This window comes from Phoxinus phoxinus, assembly GCF_949152265.1.
Source record: "Phoxinus phoxinus genome assembly, chromosome: 3".
Taxonomy (NCBI): domain Eukaryota; kingdom Metazoa; phylum Chordata; class Actinopteri; order Cypriniformes; family Leuciscidae; genus Phoxinus; species Phoxinus phoxinus.
Genome location: NC_136878.1, coordinates 24,228,340 through 24,255,540, shown reverse-complemented (window position 1 = coordinate 24,255,540; position 27,201 = coordinate 24,228,340). Strand labels below are relative to the sequence as shown.

General features: G+C 41.5%; 1 protein-coding gene across 1 annotated transcript; it reads left to right on the top strand.

The window, feature by feature from the left end:
- Positions 1-1,183: 1,183 nt before the first annotated feature.
- Positions 1,184-25,552, top strand: LOC306995486 (insulin receptor substrate 1-B; the record flags this gene model as incomplete). Its single annotated transcript, XM_079607141.1, has 3 exons — positions 1,184-1,535; positions 3,144-6,323; positions 24,385-25,552. 3 exons carry the CDS (start codon positions 1,184-1,186, stop codon positions 24,390-24,392), a joined length of 3,540 nt encoding a protein of 1,179 aa, XP_079463267.1. The 3' UTR covers positions 24,393-25,552.
- Positions 25,553-27,201: the final 1,649 nt, after the last annotated feature.

The window sequence follows — 27,201 nt, the reverse complement described above, 5'->3', positions numbered from 1 at the left end:
ATTAAAAAAGTTTTCTTGGATTTTGTTTTGTTTTATTTCCTGCACTTGAAGAAATTATTTGACAATAGCCTACATATATTCATTTTGTTTTCTTACACGTTAACGTCTTAGTTAAAAAAAAATCTTGAGATCTCATTAATTTATTAGGCCTACAGTTTAAGTCCCAATACACAACTGTTGGAGGCGCTTCGTAGGCCTAGGCCTATATTGAATATTGGGGAACCGAAACACTGAACTAGGCCTATCCCAATTACTAAATGTATCGTTTTTGGCTGAAATATTAACTGTTTCATGTTCCTGTTGTAAATAGAAGTTAGAAAATTTACATGCAGTTCAGCAAACTGCAAAAAGAAATTTTGCATCAGCATCAGCATTAATATTAATATCTCGTCTTGATACGGGTGAAAACTGTCAAATGAGTTTCGCCTTATTGCACTGACACAAAAACATTGCAAAAGGCAACCAACAGGTGTCGCAAACGCCTCACCATGTGTGATGCACTAGCGCAAGAGACTTGCCAATGACAGTGGAGAGGGGGATTCCGCATTTAATAATTAAAAAATGCAATACTACGTGAAAATTAGAATCATGTGAATATTTTCCCTTTAAAAATTATTCTAAAAAATAATTCCGACATGCATTCCCTCTAAATTGCCATATCCAGACTGGCAGTTAAAATAAACCCTTAATGTAGAATAGAAAATCTAGAACAAGAATTGTGTTCATTAAACCTTGAGGATGTTTATCTTTTAACGAATCCATATGCAGACTGAACACTGAAATCAGTGCAGTCTCAGTTCCGCTCTGTGTGCACCGTGTAGCCATGCACTGGCATTAACGGGTTTACCAGTCTCAGACGTGCAGGCAGAGGGTGGCATCCGAGGTAGAGCTGTACAGTAAACAATTTTGGTACGCTTGCAATGATACACAGCAGAACCGCATGCTAGTGCAGACGTCGCATGCCGCATGTGCACGCCTGTCAGTGGAGCCTGGGTGCACACAACTATAAGCTGGACCAGGAGGAAAACAATCTCAAGCGCTTATTTGGGCTCTCCTCGAGGGCTCATGATTGCATGATGAGAGAGAAGAGGACTGCTGCTATCATGAACGAATGTAAAACATACCACAGATTTTAGGCAGGCATTGGTGGATTAAAAAAAAAAAACAAGCAACTCGCCCAGCAATGGAGAACCAGGCGGCGATGGAGCAGCAGAGCTACGAGGACGTGCGGAAAAGCGGTTATCTCCGCAAGCAGAAATCTATGCACCGGCGCTTTTTCGTTCTCCGGGCTGCATCGGAGCAGGGCCCGGCCAGACTAGAATATTATGAAAACGAAAAGAAATTCCGAAGCAAATCACCAGTTCCAAAGAAAGCAGTGAACCTAGACTCTTGCTTCAACATCAACAAACGGGCAGATTCAAAGAACAAGCACATGATAGTGCTGTATACCCGCGGGGAGAGTTTTGCCATAGCCGCGGACACTGAGGATGTCCAAAACGAATGGTACCAGGCCATGCTGGATCTACAGTGTAAATGTGAGTCAGAAATTATGTTGTACCCTTGAGTCGAATTCGTGAATGACCTATCTTTCGCATATATGCTGCAGCATCATAGACCTTGGTGGTTGTAGTTTCTTAACCTGCCCATCAACTTGCGTGTTGATGATGGGAGACCCCTTGGCTTCAGAGGATCTATTTTTGCAAAGCCGTTTGGATTCAAATGCACGTTCTACCCCACCCGTCTGTTTAATGTAGCCACCACACCTGGAAATGTGGACGCAAGCGGTATTAAAATGGCCAGATTGATTACAGTGCATCCTTTGTAGAACCATATAATGGATCCATGAATAGACACATTCATAATTTGATTTTAATGTAATTGTTTAGAGAGAATCGATATGTAGGCTACTATTCGAATGCTCTCATCACTAGACAGAACTACTATAGCGCGTAGTGCGAGAGTGGCGCATTGTGCAGCGCTGCTGCAGCGCTCAGGAATCAGGACTGTTTTTGTTTTTCTACACATTTGTCCATGTTGTACGTGTAACCTACATTTCTGTCATAGCGATTCTGCCGGGGAGGGGAGCCGCGGCAGCCGTGCGTGTTTATTGGAATACGGGTTTCCTCTTGCCCCTTCCCTCGTGTTTTGGTAGAACATGACCCCCCCTCCGCCCGCCAGCCACCGAATGAACCGATCACCGAGTTGAACAGTAGGCCATCAGTGTGATGATATGGATACATTTAGTTGCCGAGCAAGCGATTCTATAGGCTACGCCTTCCTCGGTTTAATTTGCGCCCGTAAAGGCTATGGATTCACTTGGCTGTAGTGTTTGTATCCAGCAACTGCACGGAGATCATCTCTTTCTCCATTTTTTACAAGAACGCTACGAAATGTGCTACATTGGTCAGATAAATGGCATGCAAACAGCAGCCAAATCAGTTTTATACTACCGGTATACACTAATATTTAGCCTATTACGCAACCGTTTATATAGGCTATACACTAACCTAACCAGTCAAAATGTGTTCTGACCTGAAGTCATGAAGCCGCAATTAAAAGAAATGAAGTTACAGTTGCAAGACATAGTCACATTATAACATATGAAGTCACATTGTGAAATATAAAGTCACAATTACCTTATAAACACACACACACACACACACACACACACACACACACAACACATTTGCATGTGGTGAAGTAGTAGTAATAAAACTGTCATTTTACATGCCATTTGTTTAAGAAGATTGGGTTAGAGGAGCAACATCATCTTAACATTTAGCTCTAAATATAGTGAAAATATAGTGAAATATAGGATTTTTTACGACTGTAATTCTGAACAATATTTTTTTCCACTAATACAATTCTACTCCAAACTTTAATGATGTGACCAATTAGGCCTAAGTGACTTTTTTGAGTGTGGTTTAATAACACAAAACTTCCTTTGACTATAGCGTGCTGTGGGCATTTTTGGACTTGTGGGCATACATTTTTTTGTGACAATTCTGATTGGAAATGATCTGATATTTAAATTTAAATCTAAAAATTGTCTCTATTGACACAATCAGCGCAGTAAATTTAAATATAGGCATGTTTATTACATTTTTATATTGTGTTTCTATCTTTTTATTTTGTATCTGTAGGTAAGACTCCTGATGAGTATGGCAGTGGAGGAGATTGTGAACTGCCTTCCCCTGGCCCTGCCTTTAAGGAGGTCTGGCAAGTTAAAGTCTGGCCAAAAGGTTTGGGCCAGGCCAGGAATCTAGTTGGAATCTACAGACTTTGCTTAACGGACAAAACAGTCAACTTTGTCAAACTCAACTCTGATGTTGCAGCTGTGGTCCTCCAGCTGATGAATGTTCGACGCTGTGGCCACTCAGAGAACTTCTTTTTCATTGAAGTGGGTCGTTCTGCCATGACAGGCCCTGGAGAATTCTGGATGCAAGTAGAGGATTCAGTGGTGGCACAGAACATGCATGAGACCCTTCTTGAGGCCATGAAGGCTCTGAGTGAAGAGTTTCGTCAAAGAAGCAAATCCCAAACTGTTGGTGTGAGCTGTGGAGGAGGAACTGCCTCTAACCCTATCAGTGTACCTTCTAGACGACACCACCCAAATCTACCACCTTCCCAGGTTGGTTTTTCCAGACGTGCTAGAACGGAAACCCCTGGAGTCTCGAACACCAACACGTCTCCAACTCCACGTCACGGATTCTCTAGGTCACGGACAGCCAGCATTGGGGCTCGTACAGAAGATGGAGGGGGCAGAGCAACGGCACTCAGCACAAGTCCGAGTCTCAATGGTTCATCCTGCTCAACTACCCCAACCCTGAGGCCTAAACCCACACGAGCACCCACTCCAGCGAAGATTACCCTCAGCCTAGCACGATACACCCCAAACCCTGCACCTTCCCCAGCCCCCAGCCTCTCATCCAGCTCTGGTCATGGGTCAGAATGTGGGTTAGGTGGAGCTGCCTTTGGAACAGTGCCCATCTGCACTTATGCTCGAATTCCTCAGAGAGTGTCCATGTCAGGATCACCCAGTGATTATGGTTCCTCAGATGAGTATGGCTCCAGCCCCGGAGAGCACTCCCTGCTTGCCGCAGGGCTGTCTGGTGCCCTTGTTGAAGGTAGAGCCAGTTATATTCTGATGGGTCACAGAGAAGGGTCTCACAAACGTGTTCATGGACGCAGGGTTCTTCGTCGTTCATCTAGTCGCGAGTGTGAGGCTGACCGCAGGCTGCTCAGCAAGCGTGCTTCCTTACCCCCCACCTCTACCCAGGAGCGTTTGGTCCCACACCGCAGGGAGGAGGAAGAAGAGGATGAAGAAAACTATGCAGTGATGTCACGCAGTGCAAGTAGAGAGTCTTTCACTTCACGCCGAGGCTCAGGGGGTTCAGCTACAACATCATTGGTGCAGGAAAACTCAGCAGATAAAGGTGTCAGTACTAAAGGGGGACCTGAAGACTCCTCAATTGAGAGTGGCTACATGTCCATGTTGCCAGGTGTTACAGCTCCTCCTGCTTCATTGTCACTATCAGTTTCTGGTTCAGATGTAGTGCCAAAGGGTGGAGATGAATACATGGCCATGACTCCCAATAGTAGTGTCTCACCCCCTCAGCAAATCCGCCTACCAATTAATGAGGGCTACATGATGATGTCTCCTAATAGTAGCTGTTCACCAGACTTGCATGGCCTGAGTGGATGCATTTGGAGCAGCAGGGGCAGCATGGAGAGTCGGGCAGGCAGTGACTACATGAACATGTCACCTATTAGTGCCAGGTCAGCTTGCAGTACTCCCCCATCACACCCAGAGCAGCAACCACAGCAGCCAAAGATGGTCTATTCTTATTTTTCGCTGCCACGTTCATATAAACACACTGCCCTCTCAACCCGTTTTGAAGATGATCTGGATAGGGTTTGTATGGGTAGAGGTGAAGCTGGAGGAAAGGTTGGTTACCATTGTGGAGGGGACACACCTGTGGGCTCAGGTGGTGGTGGACAACTCTCTCTGTCCTCATCCTCTTTCTCCTCTAGTTCAGCTAGCAGTGAAAGCCTTGAAGACAGGTCGTTGTCTCTGTCTGTTGGTGGAGTGGGAAGAGCAGCCAGACTGACCACAGGACACAGGGTAGGGGGAGCTCACCCCAAAGTTTCAGCCCAACACCATCATCAGCAGAAATGTGGGCCAGGTTTTCAGAAACAGGGTAAATTACAGCCAAGAAAGGACAAGTTGTCCAACTTTTTTGTGGATATGTCCAAAGCCAATACGTTGCCGAGAGTCAGGGAAACTTTGCTCCCAACTGCATCCTTGAGCCCTGGAGAGTATGTGAGCATTATTTATCAGGGTGAGCGAAGAGGACATAACAAGGGGAGGACTACAGTTGAGCCAGGGAACTCCATGGCACAAGGACATCAAAGAGCCTTTCACCGACCACAGCCATGTCAAGGTGGATCTACCAACCTTCCCCGGAGCTTCTCAGCACCCCTCTCCACCTCTATCTCTTCATCCTCTGAATATGTGAACATGGACTTAGGTAACTCACCTTCTCTCACTCCTCTCTCTTCTTTTAAACCTGCTCCAAAGGTCAGAGAGGAGATCAGCAGAGCTCCTCATGTAAAACAAGAAATGGAAATGGGACTCAGGAAGAGCAGCATGACAGGCTTGACAACTACAGATGTCACTGCTGCTCCTTTTACAGACTATACTGAGATGAAATTTGGATTGGATGGAGATAACACATCCATGTCCCCTAAACCTGGCCAAACACCTCTACCATCCTCCATGGAACAGGAGCATAACATGAATTATCCTTCACCCAAAGCTTTTTCAAATGTGGATCAGGGTGCCCGTCTAGTGAGGGCGGAATCATCAGCAAGAAGGCGGCATCGCTCTGAGACATTCATAGCACCTCCGACTCTCAACCTCTCCCCCTCTGCTTCCTCTTCTCCTTTTCCTGATACACCACATTGTGGTCGACCACGACAGCAAGGATTAGAGAACAACCTTTGGTCTAATAATCAGCCACCCTCTCCACAATGTGCCAGCCCTGGAGTGGCAACTCTTCCTGCTGCTCAGGCATCTTCCTTAAACCTGGAGCAAGGCCTGAACTACATTGATTTAGACTTAGTCAGTAAGGAGAATCAAACCAGTGTGGATGGACCTTCTGGTCCTCATTCATTTTTCTCTCCTGTAGTTGGAGGGTTGACTGGGGGATTGGGTGGAGCAGGAGGAAACACCACCTCCAGCATCAACACATATGCCAGCATTGATTTCATCAAATCGGATGAATTGAGAGTTCATCAGAGCAGCAGGAAGGACAGCAAAGGTAAAAGCACTACACTAATAAACTTTATTTGCTCCGTTACTGAAGCCCAATTCATGTTTGCCTTTCCATACTGTTACCATTTAGTTTTTCAAAGTATTAATCTCTGGTTTTCTCAAAACTGTCAATGGTGTTCTCACAGAACGTGATTAGTGGCATCACCTCTCACAGCATTTTTTTTAATCCTTATCTTCTTATCAGAATAATAATGCTTATAAAGTAACAATATTCCATATCAACATGATTCTAACATTCATTCAAGACTCATGTAATTATTTTTAATTTGTTATTCAGTGGATTTCTGTTAGAAATTACAAAATATTTCCTGCTGATACTCACAGTGATGGTAATGGGCTTTTCAAGGTTTTTTTGGGGGGCCTCACTCCTCTCTTTTGATATAGAACAATAGTAAGTATTGTTAAGAGGGCTAGTTCTGCTCTCTGCCTGTTTCCATTTGTGAAGTGGAGGTGGAGTATAAGAATAATCTGACAGCTTTTGCGTTGTATTAACCACAGATCATTTAGGTTGTTGGTTTTGAGTGTGTTGTTACGGTTTATGAATGCATGATAAGGGCAGTGTGAGTGAGTACAGACATATGCGTGTGTGTGCCTGTGATGTGTGTGGATTGAGAATATAGCATATTTGTGGCTTATCTAAGTGTTTATAAGGGATACCTCTGAGCAGCCCTGTATCCGCATATATATTTAACTCACTGTGATTGTAGATAATTATGGCTATTTAACTTCAGTCTAGCTGAAAATGTTCCTGAATGTGGTTCTGCTTCTACTCATCTCTCTCCTCTTTTCTCTTTCTCTTACTCCTTTTATTCTTCATCTTGACCTTCTATCTCTCTCTTGGTAACATATAGACTCTGTAAGAATGTGCTCTAACTTCTAACATTTATTAAACATTTTAGTTCTAAATTGGGACTAAGGACATGCCATTGACCACATAACTGGTGCATAGCTGTCTTAAAACGACCAGTCAGACGAGTGGCTTCTTTTGATTGTATGATCGGCTTCATTCAGTGTTATCCAGTAGTTTTCAACCCTGGACTTTGGGAATGTTCACCCAAAATGTCTTAATTAAGCTGCTGTATGCAAAGTTTTGCTGTTAAATCATCATCATTGATTGTGCAAAAAGGCAACTGATTTTCTCAAAATGTTTAAACACTATGGGCCCTATCATACACCTGTAATGTAAACGCATTTTATCATTTTTATCATTTGCCACGCTGTTTAAATAGCAAATGCATTTGCACCCATTTGTGCACCATTGGGCGTGCTGGTCTGGAAACGAGGTGTGTTCAGGCGCATTGTTGGCGCGTTGCTATTTTGAGGCAACTGAAATAGACTGCGCCATTGACCAGCTGAAACCTGGTCTAAAAAAAAAAAAAAAAAAAAAAAAAAAACCCTGAAACCTGGTCTAAAGTCAATGGCGCAATATTTTTTATTTTATTAAAAAAATGTGTTAGTAATGTGCGCCTATAGGTGGGTCCACGACGCGCATATACTTTGTCCCGGCATAGATAGGGATGGCTGACGCGAAACTGGCGTTCCGAAGCTTTTCGAAATCCCGAAGCGCAGATGTTTCGAAACACTGATCCGAAGTGTGATTCAAAACACTCATGTCACGTGACTACGGCTAAATGAAGCTTCGGAGTGTTTCACAAGTGTTTCGACCATAGACTGTAAAAAAATATGGACGTAGTGTCCGTGACGTCACCCGTAGGTTTCTGAAGAGCATTTTTGAAGCCTAAAGTGGGCGGAGCCGGCCATCGCCATCTTGGCTCGTGTCACCGCTCGTCAGTCCCGGATAACAGAATATGGGCAGAGAGGCGGAGCTGAGGAGCCTGGCTATCTGAAACCACGCCCACCTAGCGCAACCTTATGGAGTTAGCTCAGGCTTGGGAGCTAATGCTATATGCTACTCACAGTACCACGTCTGTGACTCCACAGGGCCTCGCACTAAAGTGACAGTTGCTGATTAAAATCAGAATGCCAATTAAAAGGTCCTGTTTTTGCCCTTCGAAATATTATAATAGTTAAAAGACATAGCTACAAGTGAGACTGTGTATCGTGATTCTGTACAGCTATTCTGCTAGTTGAAAATGTATTATGCGGTAACTTTCTCTCGAACGATACTCGACGACAACGAAGGAAACTAAAGGCATGGGCGAAGTAATGGGTGTATTAAATTATATGAAATATTCCCAATATTCTCATTGGACAATCCTTTTAGACCATGCGCAGACCGTTTTTTCCCGTTAAACTAGCAAAAGTGGATTCGGACACGCCCTTAGTGCACTTGCTTTCTGCGCTTAAGACCATGCGCTTAGATCGTTAAAATAATGCCCTACATTGCTCTGATTAAGGAGCCCAACATGGCAACATTGACTCAACCAATGGTTTTGAGTGCAAGATTACCTATTTTTCCAAACAATATCAGATGGAGGAAGTGTTTTATAAACAGACATTTTATTTGCAATTCCATTTGGTGCTGCAAGTGGAACAGAAATTGCACACTGCGATTTAATTTAAGTTTTCTGTATAAAAAAAGTGAGTGATGCTTGCCCATGCAGAAGTTGCTATCACAATACTATACTAATGCATGCTAAAGTGTTCTGGGTGTGTTTTGCAGTGCATGCACCACTAATTATTTTAACCAAGTGTCCGATCTTCCATAACTTGTATATATCAGATTTGCTAAACAAAGATTTAGAGTCATTCAAAACTTTAAATTAAGAACGAAAGAACGTCAAGGTAAGGTAGTATCCTTGACTGTACAATTTAGTTCAGCATCCTGAAAACCATCTTAAAGGGATACTTCAGGTTTTAGCATTAAAGGATAATTCCGGTATTTAACACCTTGAGTCTATATTGTAGTTTGTTTTGGATGAACAAGAGTGGTGGACAACATTTTTTTGACAATGGTTCCTCTCTCGAGTTTTTGACATAGTGTTTACATGAATGCTAAACAAGCCACAGTAAACATAATGAATGGCGACTGTAGAACGCAATAGCCGAATCCTGGACATTTTGGGCAACATCAAAATACCGGGCAGACTCACGGAGACTCACTAATAGCCTAGCCTAGCCTTGTTGTTTAACTGCGATCTCTTACCGGTAGGCGTAGCCGCCTAGGGCAGCGAAGCAAGTGCATTCTGGGAGTTGTTGTCTTTCATCCGCATAAGCCAAAAATACATTTTCTGGCTTTTCTCACTCTAGAAGGCTCCAAATTCACATTTCTTCTACATAAATGACCCATTTTAAATACACATTAATCTCTCCAGAGGTGAAGTATCCTTTAAGTAAACTACTTACCATCAGAGTGGAAAGTGAGCGGGCCGGGCGTGATTCAAAAACAAGGGCAGGATATTGGACAAGACTAATAGTATGAAAGACAAAGAAATGTTTTTAGTGGGTGAAAGAAAGATGACACCAGAGAACAAAAGAATAGACTAAAAGAGAGAATATGGCCTCAGAAAGACAGTAAGGTTAAGACTATTGAGAGAGAAAGATTAACAGAGACAGACAAGAAGTCAGAGCGTCAATGCAGGTATTGTGTGACTCAAAGTGACGCTCTGAAGGCTTTACCTCATACAAACCCAGTCACCACAGTGGTGCTAAGAAGAGGGGAATCTGCTCCAACCCAAAGCTGTCTAGACAAGCAGGTTGTTGTAGGTCAGAGGAGCTGTAATCTAGCTGACCCATCAGCAGCCCTGAGGAGAAGACATTCCTTTAAAGTGGACTAAGAAAGGGCATTTACTCACACTAGCATTATTGCATGTCAATGTATGTGTGTCTTTTGTGTATGTGCAGTGATTCATTACATTACCCAAGTGGAATTATCATTAGTGTGTGTGTGTCCTCAGTGTACCTTTTCCCAGTAACACACCTCTCATAAGGCTAAAGTTTAGAAACTGTATGTTTTGTCTGCATGCATATTTGTTGTTAAAGCACAAATCGTTGCTCTCCTTTCGCAAGCTTCTTCCATGTGCTGATTTTGCGTCTTTTGGTTTCTATTTTTTTGAGTTGTTTTGTTTCATTACATGACCTGCATTAGAGGGTTTTTGTAGTCTACATCTGATCCTGCAACCTAATTGGAGCTGATGAAGCAGAATCCACTGAATAAAGGAACAGTTTAATTTTAGTCAAAGGCCTATTCTGCATCTCAATACAAATAGTCTAGTTATTACAAACTTGTCATGTAGGCTAATCATTTTTACAACATTTAAATAAAAGGTTTCAGAATTCTGAGAAAACTTTCATGACATATCTAGTAAATTTTTAACATATTTATGTTATAAATATGATTATTTTTTTTTTTTTTTTTTGGGGGGGGGGGGGGGTTTACAGAACAGTGTTAAAATGTAAAAAGAATTGAAAACAATTCAAATAAATAAATATAATGAGATTTAAATAAATAAAATGACTAAAATAAGTGAATGAACGAGTAAATAAATAAATAGTGCATCTAACAATACAGTAATATGAGTAGGGGAAAAACATAGGCTAAGAATGTTGCTGCTTTCCAAATATTTTCCAAATATATTGTAGATTTGCTAAAAAAAATATATAGATACTGATAGATATTGAGGAGGATCAAATTCGGGGGTCCATGGCATCTAAAAGACTGAAAAGCAGATTGTCCAGGCTGCTTTTTCCATACAACAAAAGTGATTAGCTTTAAAGGCACAATATGGAAGATTTTTTTCATTAAAATATCCAAAAACCATTAGCACAGTGTTGTATTTTGTTCACTTGTGTAGCCTACTACTATACATTGTCCCAAATGTTTCCAACAATGTTTGTTTAAATCCAGAGAAATTTGCAGTTTCATTCCTCCTCATTGCGTCGTCGCATGTTCACGTTATCCTCGGTTTCCACTTTTACTGCTCATGAAAAAATGCAGAATTAGTAGTTGTAGCGTCTATCATGCCACTCTTTTGTTGTTTCTCACAGTCGTCATGGACCACAATTATTAGTTATCGTTTACAGGTTCTGTCGCCAAAAATAACTTCAAGAAACGTAAACGTACTGGTGAATCAAATGACCCAAGAAGAATTTTGGACAAGAGGAGAAATAAAAAGAGGATCAGACACTGTTTAATAAGTCTGGTAAACAGGTCTATAGCAGTGTAATTAAATACAGTAGGCCTATGTGTTATACATAAATAGTAAGCCTTTTTTTGCAAATGCTGTGGGTACGTTCAAATGTACTTTTAATATGATTGTTTTGAACACTTATAACTGCTCTGCTTTACCACCACTTAATTTGACAAATAAAGTGACGTAGTAGTAATTTAGCATTAAACATTACGTTACTTGCGGCTAATTCCTTAGAATGATATAAATTATTTTATTTCATTTCCTCATCCATGAGCATGATTTGTAAGCCCCGTCAGACTGATTTCCATTGGCAGTGGAGGTGAAGATGAAGATGACAAAATGTTCCTTCACATCAAGCTATGCCTTTGTTATTGTTTTGAATACGCAACATCTAGCTGCGAAAATTAAATACTGTGCCTTTAAGAAGTTATTTACTGAAAATCACATATTTCATTCTAGCCATCTCTGCTGCCATTATAGTGAAAATGTCTTTGTTTTCCTGAAGCACGGCAACACTATTAGAATTATTCACAGTCGTGACTCGTGACTCACTCTGAGCCTTTGAACTTAATGCAGTTGTTTTTGAGTGTACTGTTAATATACATGCTTGACCATTTGAAGGATATAGTTTTAAGCCATTCCAATTCAAGCCTATTACTTTTTAACCCTTGCTTTTGTAGTGTAAGTGAGAAGATTTGATGCTTATTTTGGACTTTTGATTTGTCCTACGTCAAAGGAAGACACTCATCCGTTTCGTTTCCTTAGTGATACTAATGAGAGTGTTGTTCGTTTTCTCCCCCCTGCTTCTCTTTCATTCTCTCTGTCTCTGCTTGTCCGCCAAAGCTCAGTTCCCATCCTCTCCAAGCCTTTAAAAGTATCACACACATACAGTATACACACAAGTTAGGGTCAAGGTCTGCAAAGGTGTAAAATCTAGAGTGACAGTCACAGGCCCTCAACCAACCACTTGCTTCTCCCAAACACTTTACCTTATTGAACATCTCAACCAGCTAATCAAGGACTTCCCTGCTGAAAAATTTAGCATGAATTCCAAGTTGGTCCAGGCTGGTTTATGCTGGTTAGAGCTGGTATAGTGCTGTTCTAGCTGGTGGACCATGCAGTTCTCAAGCTAAACTTAGCTGGTATAGCTGGTCCACCAGCACATCCGCTTCCCAGCAAACCAGCAACCAGCATCCCATGCTGGTCCCTGCATGCAAAAAACATACCTTATGCCGGTGACCAGCAATGCGTGAGTTTTCAGCAGGGGTCAGGCTTATTTTAAAATTACTGACAGGTTTTTAAAGCCCAGTTGTAAATGTGTAAATATTCTAGTAATGTTCTGTTACTGTTCTAGTACATAAATAAATAATGTCCATAATTAAGTTATCCAGGAGGATTTTAGAACTTGTGCTTGTGCCATACCGTGATAGACAATAAGCCAATGAATTCACCTTTTGAAATCCTAAGATTTTCATTTTCAGTCTAGACACTCAACTGATAAGACAACAAGAAATGAAGGACAGAGGAAATATTTCTATTTATGTTAAGCAAAAACAATACATATAAAGAAATATGTATATATGTGTATGCATAAGGGTGTATGTGTGTGGGTAGGTGCTTGTCTGCAGGGAGATTATGGTTAACTCAAGTGGGTGTACGGAGAGCAGCGCCAATTGATCTGTCTGCTGTTAACAAACCATCCACACACATACTGTCACACACAAACACTCACTCAGAGAGAGAGAGAGAGAGAGAGAGAGAGAGAGAGAGAGAGAGGAGGATTCATTTCATTGCTCTTGAGAGTCGGCCAGTTCACACACATATACAGCAAATTTGTGGGGCTCGTCCAAGAACCCCGCTCATAACTAGTGATGTCACAAATGAGCATTTCTATTGAAAGAAAAAATATCATTGCTGATGGAGACAATGATGTTTGTTTGAGCAATATTCTTTGGTCTTTTCTGTACATCACTGAAATATTTTCTGTTATTGACATCTTGACAATGATTATGCATCTTGTTTTCTGTCCATGAGTGTGATGCATTTTTTCGTCGTAATTATGCCTCTGTGCGGCATAAAAGAGTTTATTTAAACACACTGGGGTCAGTAAGATTTGTTTCACTGGTTTTGAAGTCTCGTATGCTCAACAAGAGGGTATTTATTCGTTCAAAAATACAGTAAAACAGTAGTATTGTAAAATAAGTGTTTTCTGTTTGAATATATTTTAAAAAGTATTTTATTCCTGTGATGGCAAAGCTGAATTTTCAGCAGTCATTCATTACTCCAGTCTTCAGTGTCACATGATTTTTCAGAAACCACTCTGATATGCTGACAATTTTTATCATTGTCTGTTCTCTCTCTTTGGCAATGACTCATGACTATGTTGACTACTCATGATGATGTTGTGATCCAGATCAGAGTAAAAGAGTGCGGCGAGCAGGACGAGGTCGAGGGACGTGAGAGAGCGGCACGAGACCGGTGGCGTGATTAATGATGAACGACACCTGCGCGACGCACCGGTCTCGTATCTCTCACGGAGGAGCGAAAGCATAAAAGGAGGAGCGACGACAGTGAAGATCGAGAGGAACAGGCCTGATTTCATGTTGTGTTTTGTTTCTGTTTTGTGTAGCCAGCAGTCGTCCGCGAGGGGCTGCTTATACTTTGAATTTTGTAATTGTTTTGTAATTTTGTAATTGCCGTTCTCTCACGTCCCTCGACCTCGTCCTGCTCGCCAAAAAATTACAAACTTGTTTTCTCTAAATTACTTGCACCAAAAGTAACTATAAAGGAATGCCTATATTTCCTGAACTACCTAAAATTGTATTATTAATAACTAGGTGGCATCAGGGTGGTAGTGAGATATTAGAATCTAAAGACCTTTACCGGATTTAAATAATGTCATGCTTAGTCTAAGGGGTAAGTAATGATTAATAATATTTTGTATGATGCAAGACACACATTTAGGATTGAGGTAATAGTTTAAGAATTAGCCCTTGAAAAAGCTCTTAATGGTGTCACTTAATGGAGGTTGTAGACCTGGTACTTTGTAAAATGTGAGATAAAATATGAGATCTTCTTGAAACTTCAACGTTAACCTCTTACAATGGAATTATAGTTAAAAGTTAAAAAAAATTCCTGAATTCTCAAAGACAGTCATTCTAGCACAGTTTCCTGAGAATTTCAGTGCAGTTTAGGGTGGAATCATTGACTTCACAGGGAGAAATGTTTGCAGTGTGAGCTCTGTGTAGCTATTGCATTTGCAGTGTGTCGATTGTGTGTGAGGTGCCTCTCACTTGGCCGTTTACATACTGCACTACATCTTTGTCTGTGACCCTGTCTGGCCTATTTGTGCATAGACAGACAGTGTGTGTGTGTGTGTGTGTGTGTGTGTGTGTGTGTGTGTGGGTGGGTGGGGGCACCGGTAATATGTGTAAATGCACACATTGCAAAGCTGGCAGTAAAAAGTACAAAAATAGAGTACTTTAAACGTGCAGTGAAGAATTTTTTTTGGAAATCCCATGGGACCTGTTCAATGATGCTTTTATACTGAGAATGGAGAATAATATAAACGGAAAGAACAGCGACTCTTGAGTAAACACAATAAAACAATCTAAGTGATGATCATTTTCTAGTGACACTTATCATTACTGTCTATTCAGTTCCTTTAAAAAAAAATTCAAGTGTGTTTTTCTGCGTGTGTGTGCGTGCGTGCGTGCGTGTGTGTGTGTGTGTGTGTGTGTGTGTGTGTGTGTGTGTGTGTGTGTGTGTGTGTGTGTGTGTGTGTGTGTGTGTGTGTGTGTGTATGTGTATATCTAAATCTTTTCTCACTGTCTCCTGTCTGTAGACTAAACTGAAAGTGGTTTGGTGCCTCTGTGACTGTGTTATCCTCTGGTATGCTGTTTGTTATAACATTAGAGTATGAGCTGGCACCAGTGTCCTCCAATGACCAAGACAGGAGACACCTCAAATCTGAAGGCAACTCTGAGAAAACAGACACTTTTGTGTTTGCTGCCTTGAGATTTTAAACTGTCAGATATAAAAAAATATGGCACAGATTAATCTCTTGAAACGTGAAAACTTTCTGGGGAAGTTTGTTAGTTTGGAAGTAATGACAAGAATGAATCTGAGAGTATCCAATTAGGCTGTTCTCACAGGGGCTGTTACATTTGTAAAGGTTGAGGTAAAACACATCTTAAAAACATGACATACCCGTCCTGTCTGAAGATACATCCAACTTTTGATCTAGTAGTCTGGTACTGTAATGACACACTTAAACCTTGTATGTTAATTTATCTATATATTTGATCAAAAATACAAGAAAAAAATTCAACATTTGGAAATATTCTTTTAAAATGTCATTTATTCCAGTGATGGTAAAGCTGAATTTCCAGCATCATTACTCCAGTCTTCAGTGTCACATGATCCTTCAGAAATCATTCTAATACGCTCATTTGCAGCTCAAGAAACATTTCTTGTTATTCTCAATGTTGAAAACGGTTGTGCTCCTTAAAGGAGAACTCCGGTCAATTTTAACATTGAGCTTAATTTTTAGTAAATTTGGAGTGCTGTCAATACAGAGAACAACGACAAAAATCGGTGTTGCCTACACCGTGTTATCCTCTTTTTAAAATTTACACCCTATTGACTTGAATGGGGCAAGTTTTAAACTTAACCAGTTCTTAGTCTTATCATCCTTGATGTGTCATACAAGTGCCCAGCCACGTTGAGTGATTCCTTCAGAGTGAACACGAGTGAATCTGACTGCAGTAGATGTGAAAGATATTAATAAAAAATATAGCTGCAAGCAGCGATTACGGGCCCAAGCCGGTGGCACCGCCACCCTGGTGCCTTTAGTTACACTAAAGGCACCGGGCTGGCGCTGCCACCGGCTTGGGCCCTCCATCGCTGCTTGCAGCTATATTTATTTTTATATATATATATATATATATATATATATATATATATAAAAAGCCGCCACCCCGTTGCCTTTCGGGTTCCTGTGCACGACGGGCAATAACGTAACCCCGCTTTGACTGTCGAGAAGAAGTCTGCTTTAGAGCTTGCATCAGTGTGAGTCTTTCTGCTCCCCTCCAAACACACACAGAAAAGGGGGGGGCTGTCTGTGTGTGTGCCCTCCCTCCCTCCCTCCCTCCCCACACACACACACACACACACACACACACACACACACACACAGAGAATGGCAGGGGGAACTCTGTCAGAGAGAGACAAAACCACATTCAAACCAAAATATCTGACTTCCTGTTGGTCGGAGCTAATGACTGTAAATGAGAAAGATGTCCGGATCGATAAGCACAATATACAGACCGAGTTTTGTGACTGTAGGTAAAAATAACCCCCCCACTTTAGTCAAAAGTATCTTGAAAGTAACACACTTCCTGCTGCCAGTTGGTGGCGCTATAACTTTGACTCACAATAGTCACATCCATGTGATCGCCCTCTTACAACAAACACACTGCTGAAGTTTCATCAAGATCAATAAATGTATGAAGACGTTATAACACATTGTGTTTTTCTTTTCTCGCCATAACTTCGTTTCCTCGCCACGGCCAAACCGTTCGAGATATCAAAAATCCATCCGCAATTTAGCGTCCTCAATGTCTTTACTTCATGCTGACCGAGTTTGGTGGCGATAGGATAATTTTTCTTGGACGAGTATATCAAATTCCAGGGGCATGCATTTTCATACAGCCCATAATAGCCGACTTCCTGTTGGACTGGCGTAAAACTTAGAGCACGAAAGTTGTTCGGCCCGATTAAATCTATATGTGTACCGAGTTTCATATTATTACATGCAAACGTGTTTGATATATGGACCAAGTTTTTCGGACCACGTTCAAGGGGGCGCTGTTGAGCTCCCCTGCCACGCCCGGGTACCAGCTTCAGCCCAGCCCTGATGGCCGCAGGTTCTGACCTGTGTGCAAAGTTTCAAGAGTTTTCGAGCACGTTAAGGTCCCCAAAAGTGCCCGAGAAGTCCCACACAGCAGAGAAAGGGTTAAAATAAAGCCCCCCTCCTCTCTCACACATACAGACACTGAGAGAGACTGGCAAAATTCCCATCAAATCACATTCAAACCAAAATATCTGACTTCCTGTTGGTCGGAGCTAATGACTGTAAATTAGAAAGTTGTCCGGCTCGGGGAGATAAATATAAATACTGATTTTTGTTACTGTAGGTAAAACTAATACCCCATTTTTGACTAAAGGTGGCGCTACTGAGCCCCTCCACCGCGCCCGTTTCTGAAACTTCACACATGCCTAGTACCTAATAAATCTGATATGCATGTTGAGTTTCATGCAATTTGATGCATGTTAAGAGCCTCAAATGCACCCAAAAAGAATATAAAAGTTTAAAGCGTTGCCATGGCAACAGTATTTAAGATATCAATAATCCTTTCACAGGTCTACATCTGCCGTGTGTTTACATTATACAGATGAAGTTTGAAGCAAATTGGGTAAAAATAAGAGGGTGATTTCAAAGCATTTTGAAAGTGACACACTTCCTGCTGCCAGTTGGTGGCGCTATAACTTTGACTCACAATAGTCACATCCATGTGATGGGCCTCTTACAGCGAACACACTGCTGAAGTTTCATCAAGATCAGTTAATGTATGAGGATGTTATAACACACTTCCTGTTTCCAATATTCGCCATAAATTTGTTTCCTCGCCACGGCCAAACCGTTCGAGATATCAAAAATCCCCTCGCAATTTATCATCCTCCATGTCTTGACTTCATGCACACCGAGTTTCGTGGTCATCCGATGAATTCTCTAGGACAAGTGTTTCAAATGCCAGAACATGCGTTTCCATACAACCCATAATAACCGACTTCCTGTTGGACTGGCGTAAAACTTAGAGCACGAAAGTTGTTCGGCCCGATGAGATCTATATGTGTATCGAGTTTCATATTATTACATGCAAGCGTGTTTGAGATATGGACATGTTTTTGAATCCCATTCCAGGGGGCGCTGGCGAGCCCCCCTGCCACGCCCGGGTCCCAGCTTCAGTCGGGCCCTGATGGCCGCGGGTTCTGACATTTGTGCAAAGTTTCAAGAGTTTTTGAGCACGTTAAGGCCCCCAAAAGTGCCCAAAAGGTAGTAAAATAATAATAAATATAGCTGCAAGCAGCGATTACGGGCCCAAGCCGGTGGCACCGCCACCCTGGTGCCTTTAGTTACACTAAAGGCACCGGGCTGGCGCTGCCACCGGCTTGGGCCCTCCATCGCTGCTTGCAGCTATATTTATTTATATATATATATATATATATATATATATATATATATATATATATATATATATATATATATATATATATATATATATAAAAAGCCGCCACCCCGTTGCCTTTCGGGTTCCTGTGCACGACGGGCAATAACGTAACCCCGCTTTGACTGTCGAGAAGAAGTCTGCTTTAGAGCTTGCATCAGTGTGAGTCTTTCTGCTCCCCTCCAAACACACACAGAAAAGGGGGGGGGGCTGTCTGTGTGTGTGCCCTCCCTCCCTCCCCACACACACACACACACACACACACACACACACACACACACACACACACACACACACACACACACACACACACACACACACACACACAGAGAATGGCAGGGGGAACTCTGTCAGAGAGAGACAAAACCACATTCAAACCAAAATATCTGACTTCCTGTTGGTCGGAGCTAATGACTGTAAATGAGAAAGTTGTCCGGATCGATAAGCACAATTTACATACCGAGTTTTGTGACTGTAGGTAAAAATAACCCACCCACTTTAGTCAAAAGTATCTTGAAAGTAACACACTTCCTGCTGCCAGTTGGTGGCGCTATAACTTTGACTCACAATAGTCACATCCATGTGATCGCCCTCTTACAACAAACACACTGCTGAAGTTTCATCAAGATCAATAAATGTATGAAGACGTTATAACACAATGTGTTTTTCTTTTCTCGCCATAACTTCGTTTCCTCGCCACGGCCAAACCGTTCGAGATATCAAAAATCCGTCCGCAATTTACCGTCCTCAATGTCTTGACTTCATGCTGACCGAGTTTGCTGGCGATAGGATAATTTTATATAAGAGTATATCAAATTCCAGGGGCATGCATTTTCATACAGCCCATAATAGCCGACTTCCTGTTGGACTGGCGTAAAACTTAGAGCACGAAAGTTGTTCGGCCCGATTAAATCTATATGTGTACCGAGTTTCATATTATTACATGCAAACGTGTTTGATATATGGACCAAGTTTTTCGGACCACGTTCAAGGGGGCGCTGTTGAGCTCCCCTGCCACGCCCGGGTACCAGCTTCAGCCCAGCCCTGATGGCCGCAGGTTCTGACCTGTGTGCAAAGTTTCAAGAGTTTTCGAGCACGTTAAGGGCCCCAAAAGTGCCCGAGAAGTCCCACACAGCAGAGAAAGGGTTAAAATAAAGCCCCCCTCCTCTCTCACACACACAGACACTGAGAGAGACTGGCAAAATTCCCATCAAATCACATTCAAACCAAAATATCTGACTTCCTGTTGGTCGGAGCTAATGACTGTAAATTAGAAAGTTGTCCGGCTCGGGGAGATAAATATAGATACCGATTTTTGTTACTGTAGGTAAAACTAATACCCCATTTTTGACTAAAGGTGGCGCTACTGAGCCCCTCCACCGCGCCCGTTTCTGAAACTTCACACATACCTAGTACCTAATAAATCTGATATGCATGTTGAGTTTCATGCAATTTGAAGCATGTTAAGAGCCTCAAATGCACCCAAAAAGAATATAACAGTTTAAAGCGTTGCCATGGCAACAGTATTTAAGATATCAATAATTCTTTCACAGGTCTACATCTGCCGTGTGTTTACATTATACACATAAAGTTTGAAGCAAATCGGGTAAAAATAAGAGGGTGAATTCAAAGCATTTTGAAAGTGACACACTTCCTGCTGCCAGTTGGTGGCGCTATAACTTTGACTCACAATAGTCACATCCATGTGATCGGCCTCTTACAGCGAACACACTGCTGAAGTTTCATCAAGATCAATTAATGTATGAGGATGTTATAACACACTTCCTGTTTCCAATATTCGCCATAAATTCGTTTCCTCGCCACGGCCAAACCGTTCGAGATATCAAAAATCCCCTCGCAATTTTTCATCCTCCATGTCTTGACTTCATGCACACCGAGTTTCGTGGTGATTGGTTGAATCGTCTAGGAGGAGTATTTTAAATTCCATTGCATGTGTTTTTTAAACTACGCCAAATAGCCGACTTCCTGTTGGGCTGGGGTAAAAAGTCAGAGCACGAAGGATATATGAACCGATGAGATCTATAAGTGTACCGAGTTTCATATTATTACACGCAAGCGTGTTTGATTTATGGACCAAGTTTTCGGACCGCGTTCCAGGGGGCGCTGTCGAGCCCCCCTGCCACGCCCGGGTCCCAGCTTCAGTCCGGCTCTAATGGCCGCGGGTTCTGACATTTGTGCAAAGTTTCAAGAGTTTTTGAGCACGTTAAGGCCCCCAAAAGTGCCCAAAAGGTAGTAATATAATAATAATAATAAATAATAAATAATAAAGAAGAATAATCCGAAGGAAAACAATAGGGCCTTCGCCCTTTCAAGGCTTGGGCCCTAATAATAATCCTTTGGAAAACAATAGGGCCTTCGCCTTTTCAAGGCTTGGGCCCTAATAATCCTTTGGAAAACAATAGGGCCTTCGCCTTTTCAAGGCTTGGGCCCTAAATATATATATATAAATAAATATAGCTGCAAGCAGCGATTACGGGCCCAAGCCGGTGGCACCGCCACCCTGGTGCCTTTAGTTACACTAAAGGCACCGGGCTGGCGCTGCCACCGGCTTGGGCCCTCCATCGCTGCTTGCAGCTATATTTATTTATATATATATATATATATATATATGTATATATATATAAAAAGCCGCCACCCCGTTGCCTTTCGGGTTCCTGTGCACGACGGGCAATAACGTAACCCCGCTTTGACTGTCGAGAAGAAGTCTCCTTTAGAGCTTGTATCAGTGTGAGTCTTTCTGCTCCCCTCCAAACACACACAGAAAAGGGGGGGGACTCACATTAGTTACATCCATGTGATCGCTCTCTTACAACAAACACGCTACTGAAGTTTCATCAAGATCAATAAATGTATGAAGACGTTATAACAGATTGTGTTTCTCTTTTCTCGCCATAATTTCGTTTCCTCGCCACGGCCAAACTGTTCGAGATATCAAAAATCCGTCAGCAATTTAGTATCCTCAATGTCTTGTCGTCAGGCTGACCGAGTTTGGTTGCGATTGGATGAATTTTCTAGAAAGAGTGTTTTAAATTCCAGGGGCATGCGTTTTCATACCACCCACAATAGCCGACTTCCTGTTGGGCTGGCGTAAAACTTAGAGCACGAAAGTTGTTCGGCCCGATGAGATCTAAATGTGTACCGAGTTTCATATTATTACATGCAAGCGTGTTTGATATACGGACAAGTGTTTGAATCCCATTCCAGGGGGCGCTGTCGAGCCCCCCTGCCACACCCGGGTACCAGCTTCAGCCTGGCCCTGATGGCCGCGGATTCTGACCTGTGTGCAAAATTTCAAGAGTTTTCGAGCACGTTAAGGGCCCCAAAAGTGCCCGAGATTTTGCACACAGCAGAGAAAGGGTTAAACTAAACTAGCCCCCCTCCTCACACACACACACACACATACACAGATCCCCCCTCCCCTCCCCACCCCACACAGACAGACACACACACACAGAATGGCAGAGAGACAGAGAGAGACACAATTCACATTCAAACCACAATATCTGACTTTCTGTTGGTCGGAGCTAATGACTGTAAATTAGAAAGTTGTTCGCCTTGATAAGATCAATATACACGCTGAGTTTTGTAACTGTAGGTAAAACTATAACTAAGTTATAACACACTTTATGCATCCTTTTTTAATCATAAATTCGTTTCCTCGCCACGGCCAAACCGTTCGAGATATCAAAAATCCGTCCGCAATTTAGCATCCTCCATGTCTTGACTTCATGCACACCGAGTTTCGTGGTCATCGGATGAATTCTCTGGGAGAAGTGTTTCAAATGCCAGAACATGCGTTTCCATACAGCCCAGAATAGCCGACTTCCTGTTGGACTGGCGTAAAACTTAGAGCACGAAAGTTGTTCGGCCCGATGAGATCTATATGTGTACCGAGTTTCATATTATTACATGCAAGCGTGTTTGATATATGGACATGTTTTTGAATCCCATTCCAGGGGGCGCTGCCGAGCCCCCCTGCCACGCCCGGGTACCAGCTTCAGTCGGGCCCTGATGGCCACGGGTTCTGACATTTGTGCAAAGTTTCAAGAGTTTTTGAGCACGATAAGGCCCCCAAAAGTGCCCAAAAGGTAGTAAAATAATAATAATAATAAAGAAGAAGAAGAAGAAGAAGAATAAATAATAATCCTAAGAAAAACAATAGGGCCTTCGCCTTTTCAAGGCTTGGGCCCTAACGAGATATCAAAAATCCCCTCGCAATTTATCATCCTCCATGTCTTGGCTTCATGCACACCGAGTTTCGTGGTCATCCGATGAATTCTCTAGGAGAAGTGTTTCAAATGCCAGAACATGCGTTTCCATACAGCCCATAATAACCGACTTCCTGTTGGACTGGCGTAAAACTTAGAGCACGAAAGTTGTTCGGCCCGATGAGATCTATATGTGTACCGAGTTTCATATTATTTCATGCAAGCGTGTTTGATATATGGACATGTTTTTGAATCCCATTCCAGGGGGCGCTGGCGAGCCCCCCTGCCACGCCCAGGTCCCAGCTTCAGTCGGGCCCTGATGGCCGCAGGTTCTGACATTTGTGCAAAGTTTCAAGAGTTTTTGAGCACGTTAAGGCCCCCAAAAGTGACCAAAAGGTAGTAATATAATAATAATAAAGAAGAAGAAGAAGAATAAATAATAATCCCAAGAAAAACAATAGGGCCTTCGCCTTTTCAAGGCTTGGGCCCTAATAATAAAGAAGAAGAAGAAGAATAATCCTTAGAAAAACAATAGGGCCTTCGCCTTTTCAAGGCTTGGGCCCTAATGATGTTATATCAGCCAGCGCAAATACCTGTATTTAGTTCCTGTTTTCGGTCGAAGTCCAAAGTAGTCGATTGTCGAGTTCACGCGCATAGGTTTAGTTACTATGATCACGCGCGTGAACTCGACAATCGACTACTTTGGACTTCCACCGAAAACAGGAACTAAATACTACAGGTATTTGCGCTGGCTGATATAACATAATTTTTATTAATATCTTTCACATCTACTGCAGTCAGATTCACTCGTGTTCACTCTGAAGGAATCATCTAACATGGCTGGGCACTTGTATGACACATCAAGGATGATAAGAGAAATAAAAGCAGGTTTAAAACTTGCCCCATTCAAGTCAACAGGGTGCACATTTTTTAAATAGGATAACACAGTGTAGGCAACACCGATTTTTGTCGTTGTTCTCTGTATTGACAGCACTCCAAATTTACTAAAAATTGAGCTCAATGTTAAAATTGACCGGAGTTCTCCTTTAATATTTTTGTGGAAAACATGAAAAAAAAAATCAGGATTCTCTGATGAATAGAAAGAGAAATAGAAATATTTTGTTGTATTATAATTGTCTTTACTGTCAGTTTTTGATCAGTGCATCCTTGCTGAATAAAATTAATTTCTCAAAACAAAAATCTTACTGACCCCACACTTTTGAATGGTAGTATATAATGGTAGTAGCATATGTGTATTTTTATTCATTTATTTATCGCTCATCTGCAGTGGACATTATATTTGTAAATGTTATGTAAGGTCATTGATTGTAATTATGGGTCCTCAACAAGCAGTATTCTACTACTGAGATTTAAAAGAAAGAAAGAAAAAGTTTTACGGTGCCTAACCGAGTATCTCTCTCTTTTTCTTTTTGCAGATTGTTAATGTGCTCCTGCATTCAGTCCAGTCAGCACTTGTCCTTCCTGCGTGAATGCGTTTGTCTGTGTGTGCACCTGATGTGATCTGAAAAACGGTGCGATTGCCCACATCCCTCAGCAGTGGACGCTTAACTGCCCTTGCCTCATAACAACATTTACTCTCATTAGCTGTCATTGGTTCAACCAAAACAAAATTTGTGCCAAAAGACGGTCATCACCGCCAGAGATCACTGAAATGGACGTGTCCTTCAACCACTTATGAACGGCCACTGCCAACAAGGAGCCAATGATATTCCTTTTTTCCTCTACCACAAACTTTAAATTATTGTAAGAGAGATGTTAAATAGATGAAAAATATATAGCAAACATAATATTACTGAGAATAAATCTCTATCTATCTATCTATCTATCTATCTATCTATCTATCTATCTATCTATCTATCTATCTATCTATCTATCTATCTATCTATCTATCTATCTATCTATCTATCTATCTAAATACAAAGTTTTTTTATAAAAGTGCCTCATTTTTGATTGTAGCCATTTTTACACAGGTCTCAGTGTGCTCTGTAAAAGAAAAAATGCTATAGATTTTATTTGTTTGTTTGTTCTTTTGCCTTCCCATTCCTTTGTGTTCGCTATGCTGAACAAAGTTGAAAAACAGTTACAGTACAAGAGAGATGGAAGAATAGATGGAAGCGCTTTATTTGCTTGTGTATTCAGATTGCCTTACTGTGCTGGATTTGTGTATGTGCGTTTGTAATCAGTCATCCAAGCCTCAGCCATGCTGTGCTTCAGTTCACTAAAAAAGATTTGGACACACACAAAGAGAGGTCAAAACTGATTGCATATAACACTGTGTGATTTCAACTTTAGTGAATGCATCTGCTCTTCAACACACAGATACACACTTATACGTTTATATCATCCAGTTTTTCTTCTATTAATCTAAGCATGGTGGCATCAGATGGCTGGGAGCACAAAATCTGATGACTGATAGGGGTCTGATCAGTATAACTGAAACTGCTAGTGTGTGTGTGTGTGTGTGTGTGTGTGTGTGTGTGTGTGTGTGTGTGTGTGTGTGTGTGTGTGTGTGTGTGTGTGTGTGTGTGTGTGTGTGTGTGTGTGTGTGTGTGTGTGTATGTGTGTGTGTGTGTGTGTGTGTGTGTGTGTGTGTGTGTGTGTGTGTGTGTGTCCATGGCCTATTGTCCTTAGTCATAACCAGGGTAGTGTATTATTGTAGTATTTCTCATCCCCAGTTTACTACGATCACACACACTCACATTGAGATTTCAAACTGTGCCTCTCTCAAATGCAGCTGTTATCAGCAGACTGAACTGCTATATAAATTTAACACACATACTTGGCCAGACAGCAGATATCCATCAAATTTCTCCATCTGACCTGTTGACCATTCTCTGACCGGTTTTACACTCCTGCAACCTACTTTTTACACACACACACACACACACACACACACACACACACACACACACACACACACACACACACACACACACACACACACACACACACACACACACACACACACACACACACACACTTGCCCTGTAATAGTGAATGTGCTCCAGTTTCTTTTGCTTTTGATTATTTTGTTCAATTACAAGGGAACAGGGTATTTTCATACCATATGGACAGTGGTGCCTGTCTTTATGTGGCATGTTCTTTTTAAAATGATTTTGTGTGTAAGTGAAATGAATTGTAAAATTACATATAATTTTACAATTCATTTTGGTGGCTTCTACAATTTTATAATTAATCTTGACTTTGTTTTGTGTAGTGTATGTAATTTGCAAAAACTGTGTACTGTTTTAGTGCCAAATTCCTAACTCACACACTACCATTGATCATGCACTGAGGAAAATAAGCAAAACATGCTTTTTAATACCAGATTTTTAGTAACTAATATTTTGCTCTTTTGCCTGCACAATCTGCATATTTTTTATCACTTAGGCCTATTTGCTAATATAAACTCGTATCTTACATAGTACAACAGCTGCCTTCAGTTACCGGGAATCAACATGAAGCCTTATAGTGCTTATGAATGCCTTTTCTATCATGTATAGATAGATTATGATTAGGTTATGTTCATTATATACAGGTTCATTTATACGTTAGACACGTGACATTCAATGCAGTGTTTAATAGAGGTGACATTTGCTTACAGTGTTAATCTTCATCATCCACATCAGTTATACAGTAGTGGTCAATGATTACAGAACATGCATATTTCACAACTGAAATGTTCACATACTTCATAATCTGTACTAAGGATTAAAACAGAACAACAGCAGGTGGTGATTATAATGTGGGGTGGGCTTAATAATGTCCCCTTAAGAGTTTTAACCTCTGTGTTTACTTCTAATCCTGGGCAGGACATATGCCTTTTTAAATCCACCTTGTGGGTAGACCATTACAAGAACAAAGAAAGCATCAAATCGTGTTTGTGTGCGTGTTTGTCTGTTTATGTCGGTCCAGTCCAACTGCAAAGTGTGTTTGGCTATTCTGTTTTACTCCATGTCTTTTCTTTCCTATATTTTGATTGCCTTATTGTCTTTATTACATATTATTTAATACACGGCAGCTGTAAAAGATGCTTTTTATTCTAGAACAGTGGGAAGTTTGAAGATTCTGCATTCTAGCAGTGGGATTTTTCTTTCTTCAGACAATTTTATAGAGTGGTTTGGTGTATGAAAATGTATGTCCCCAGACTTTCTTTCCAGTAAACATTAACATGGTATTAAGTGATGTAGAAATACAGCCAAGGTCATATGTATACTGTAGGTAAGGACTAT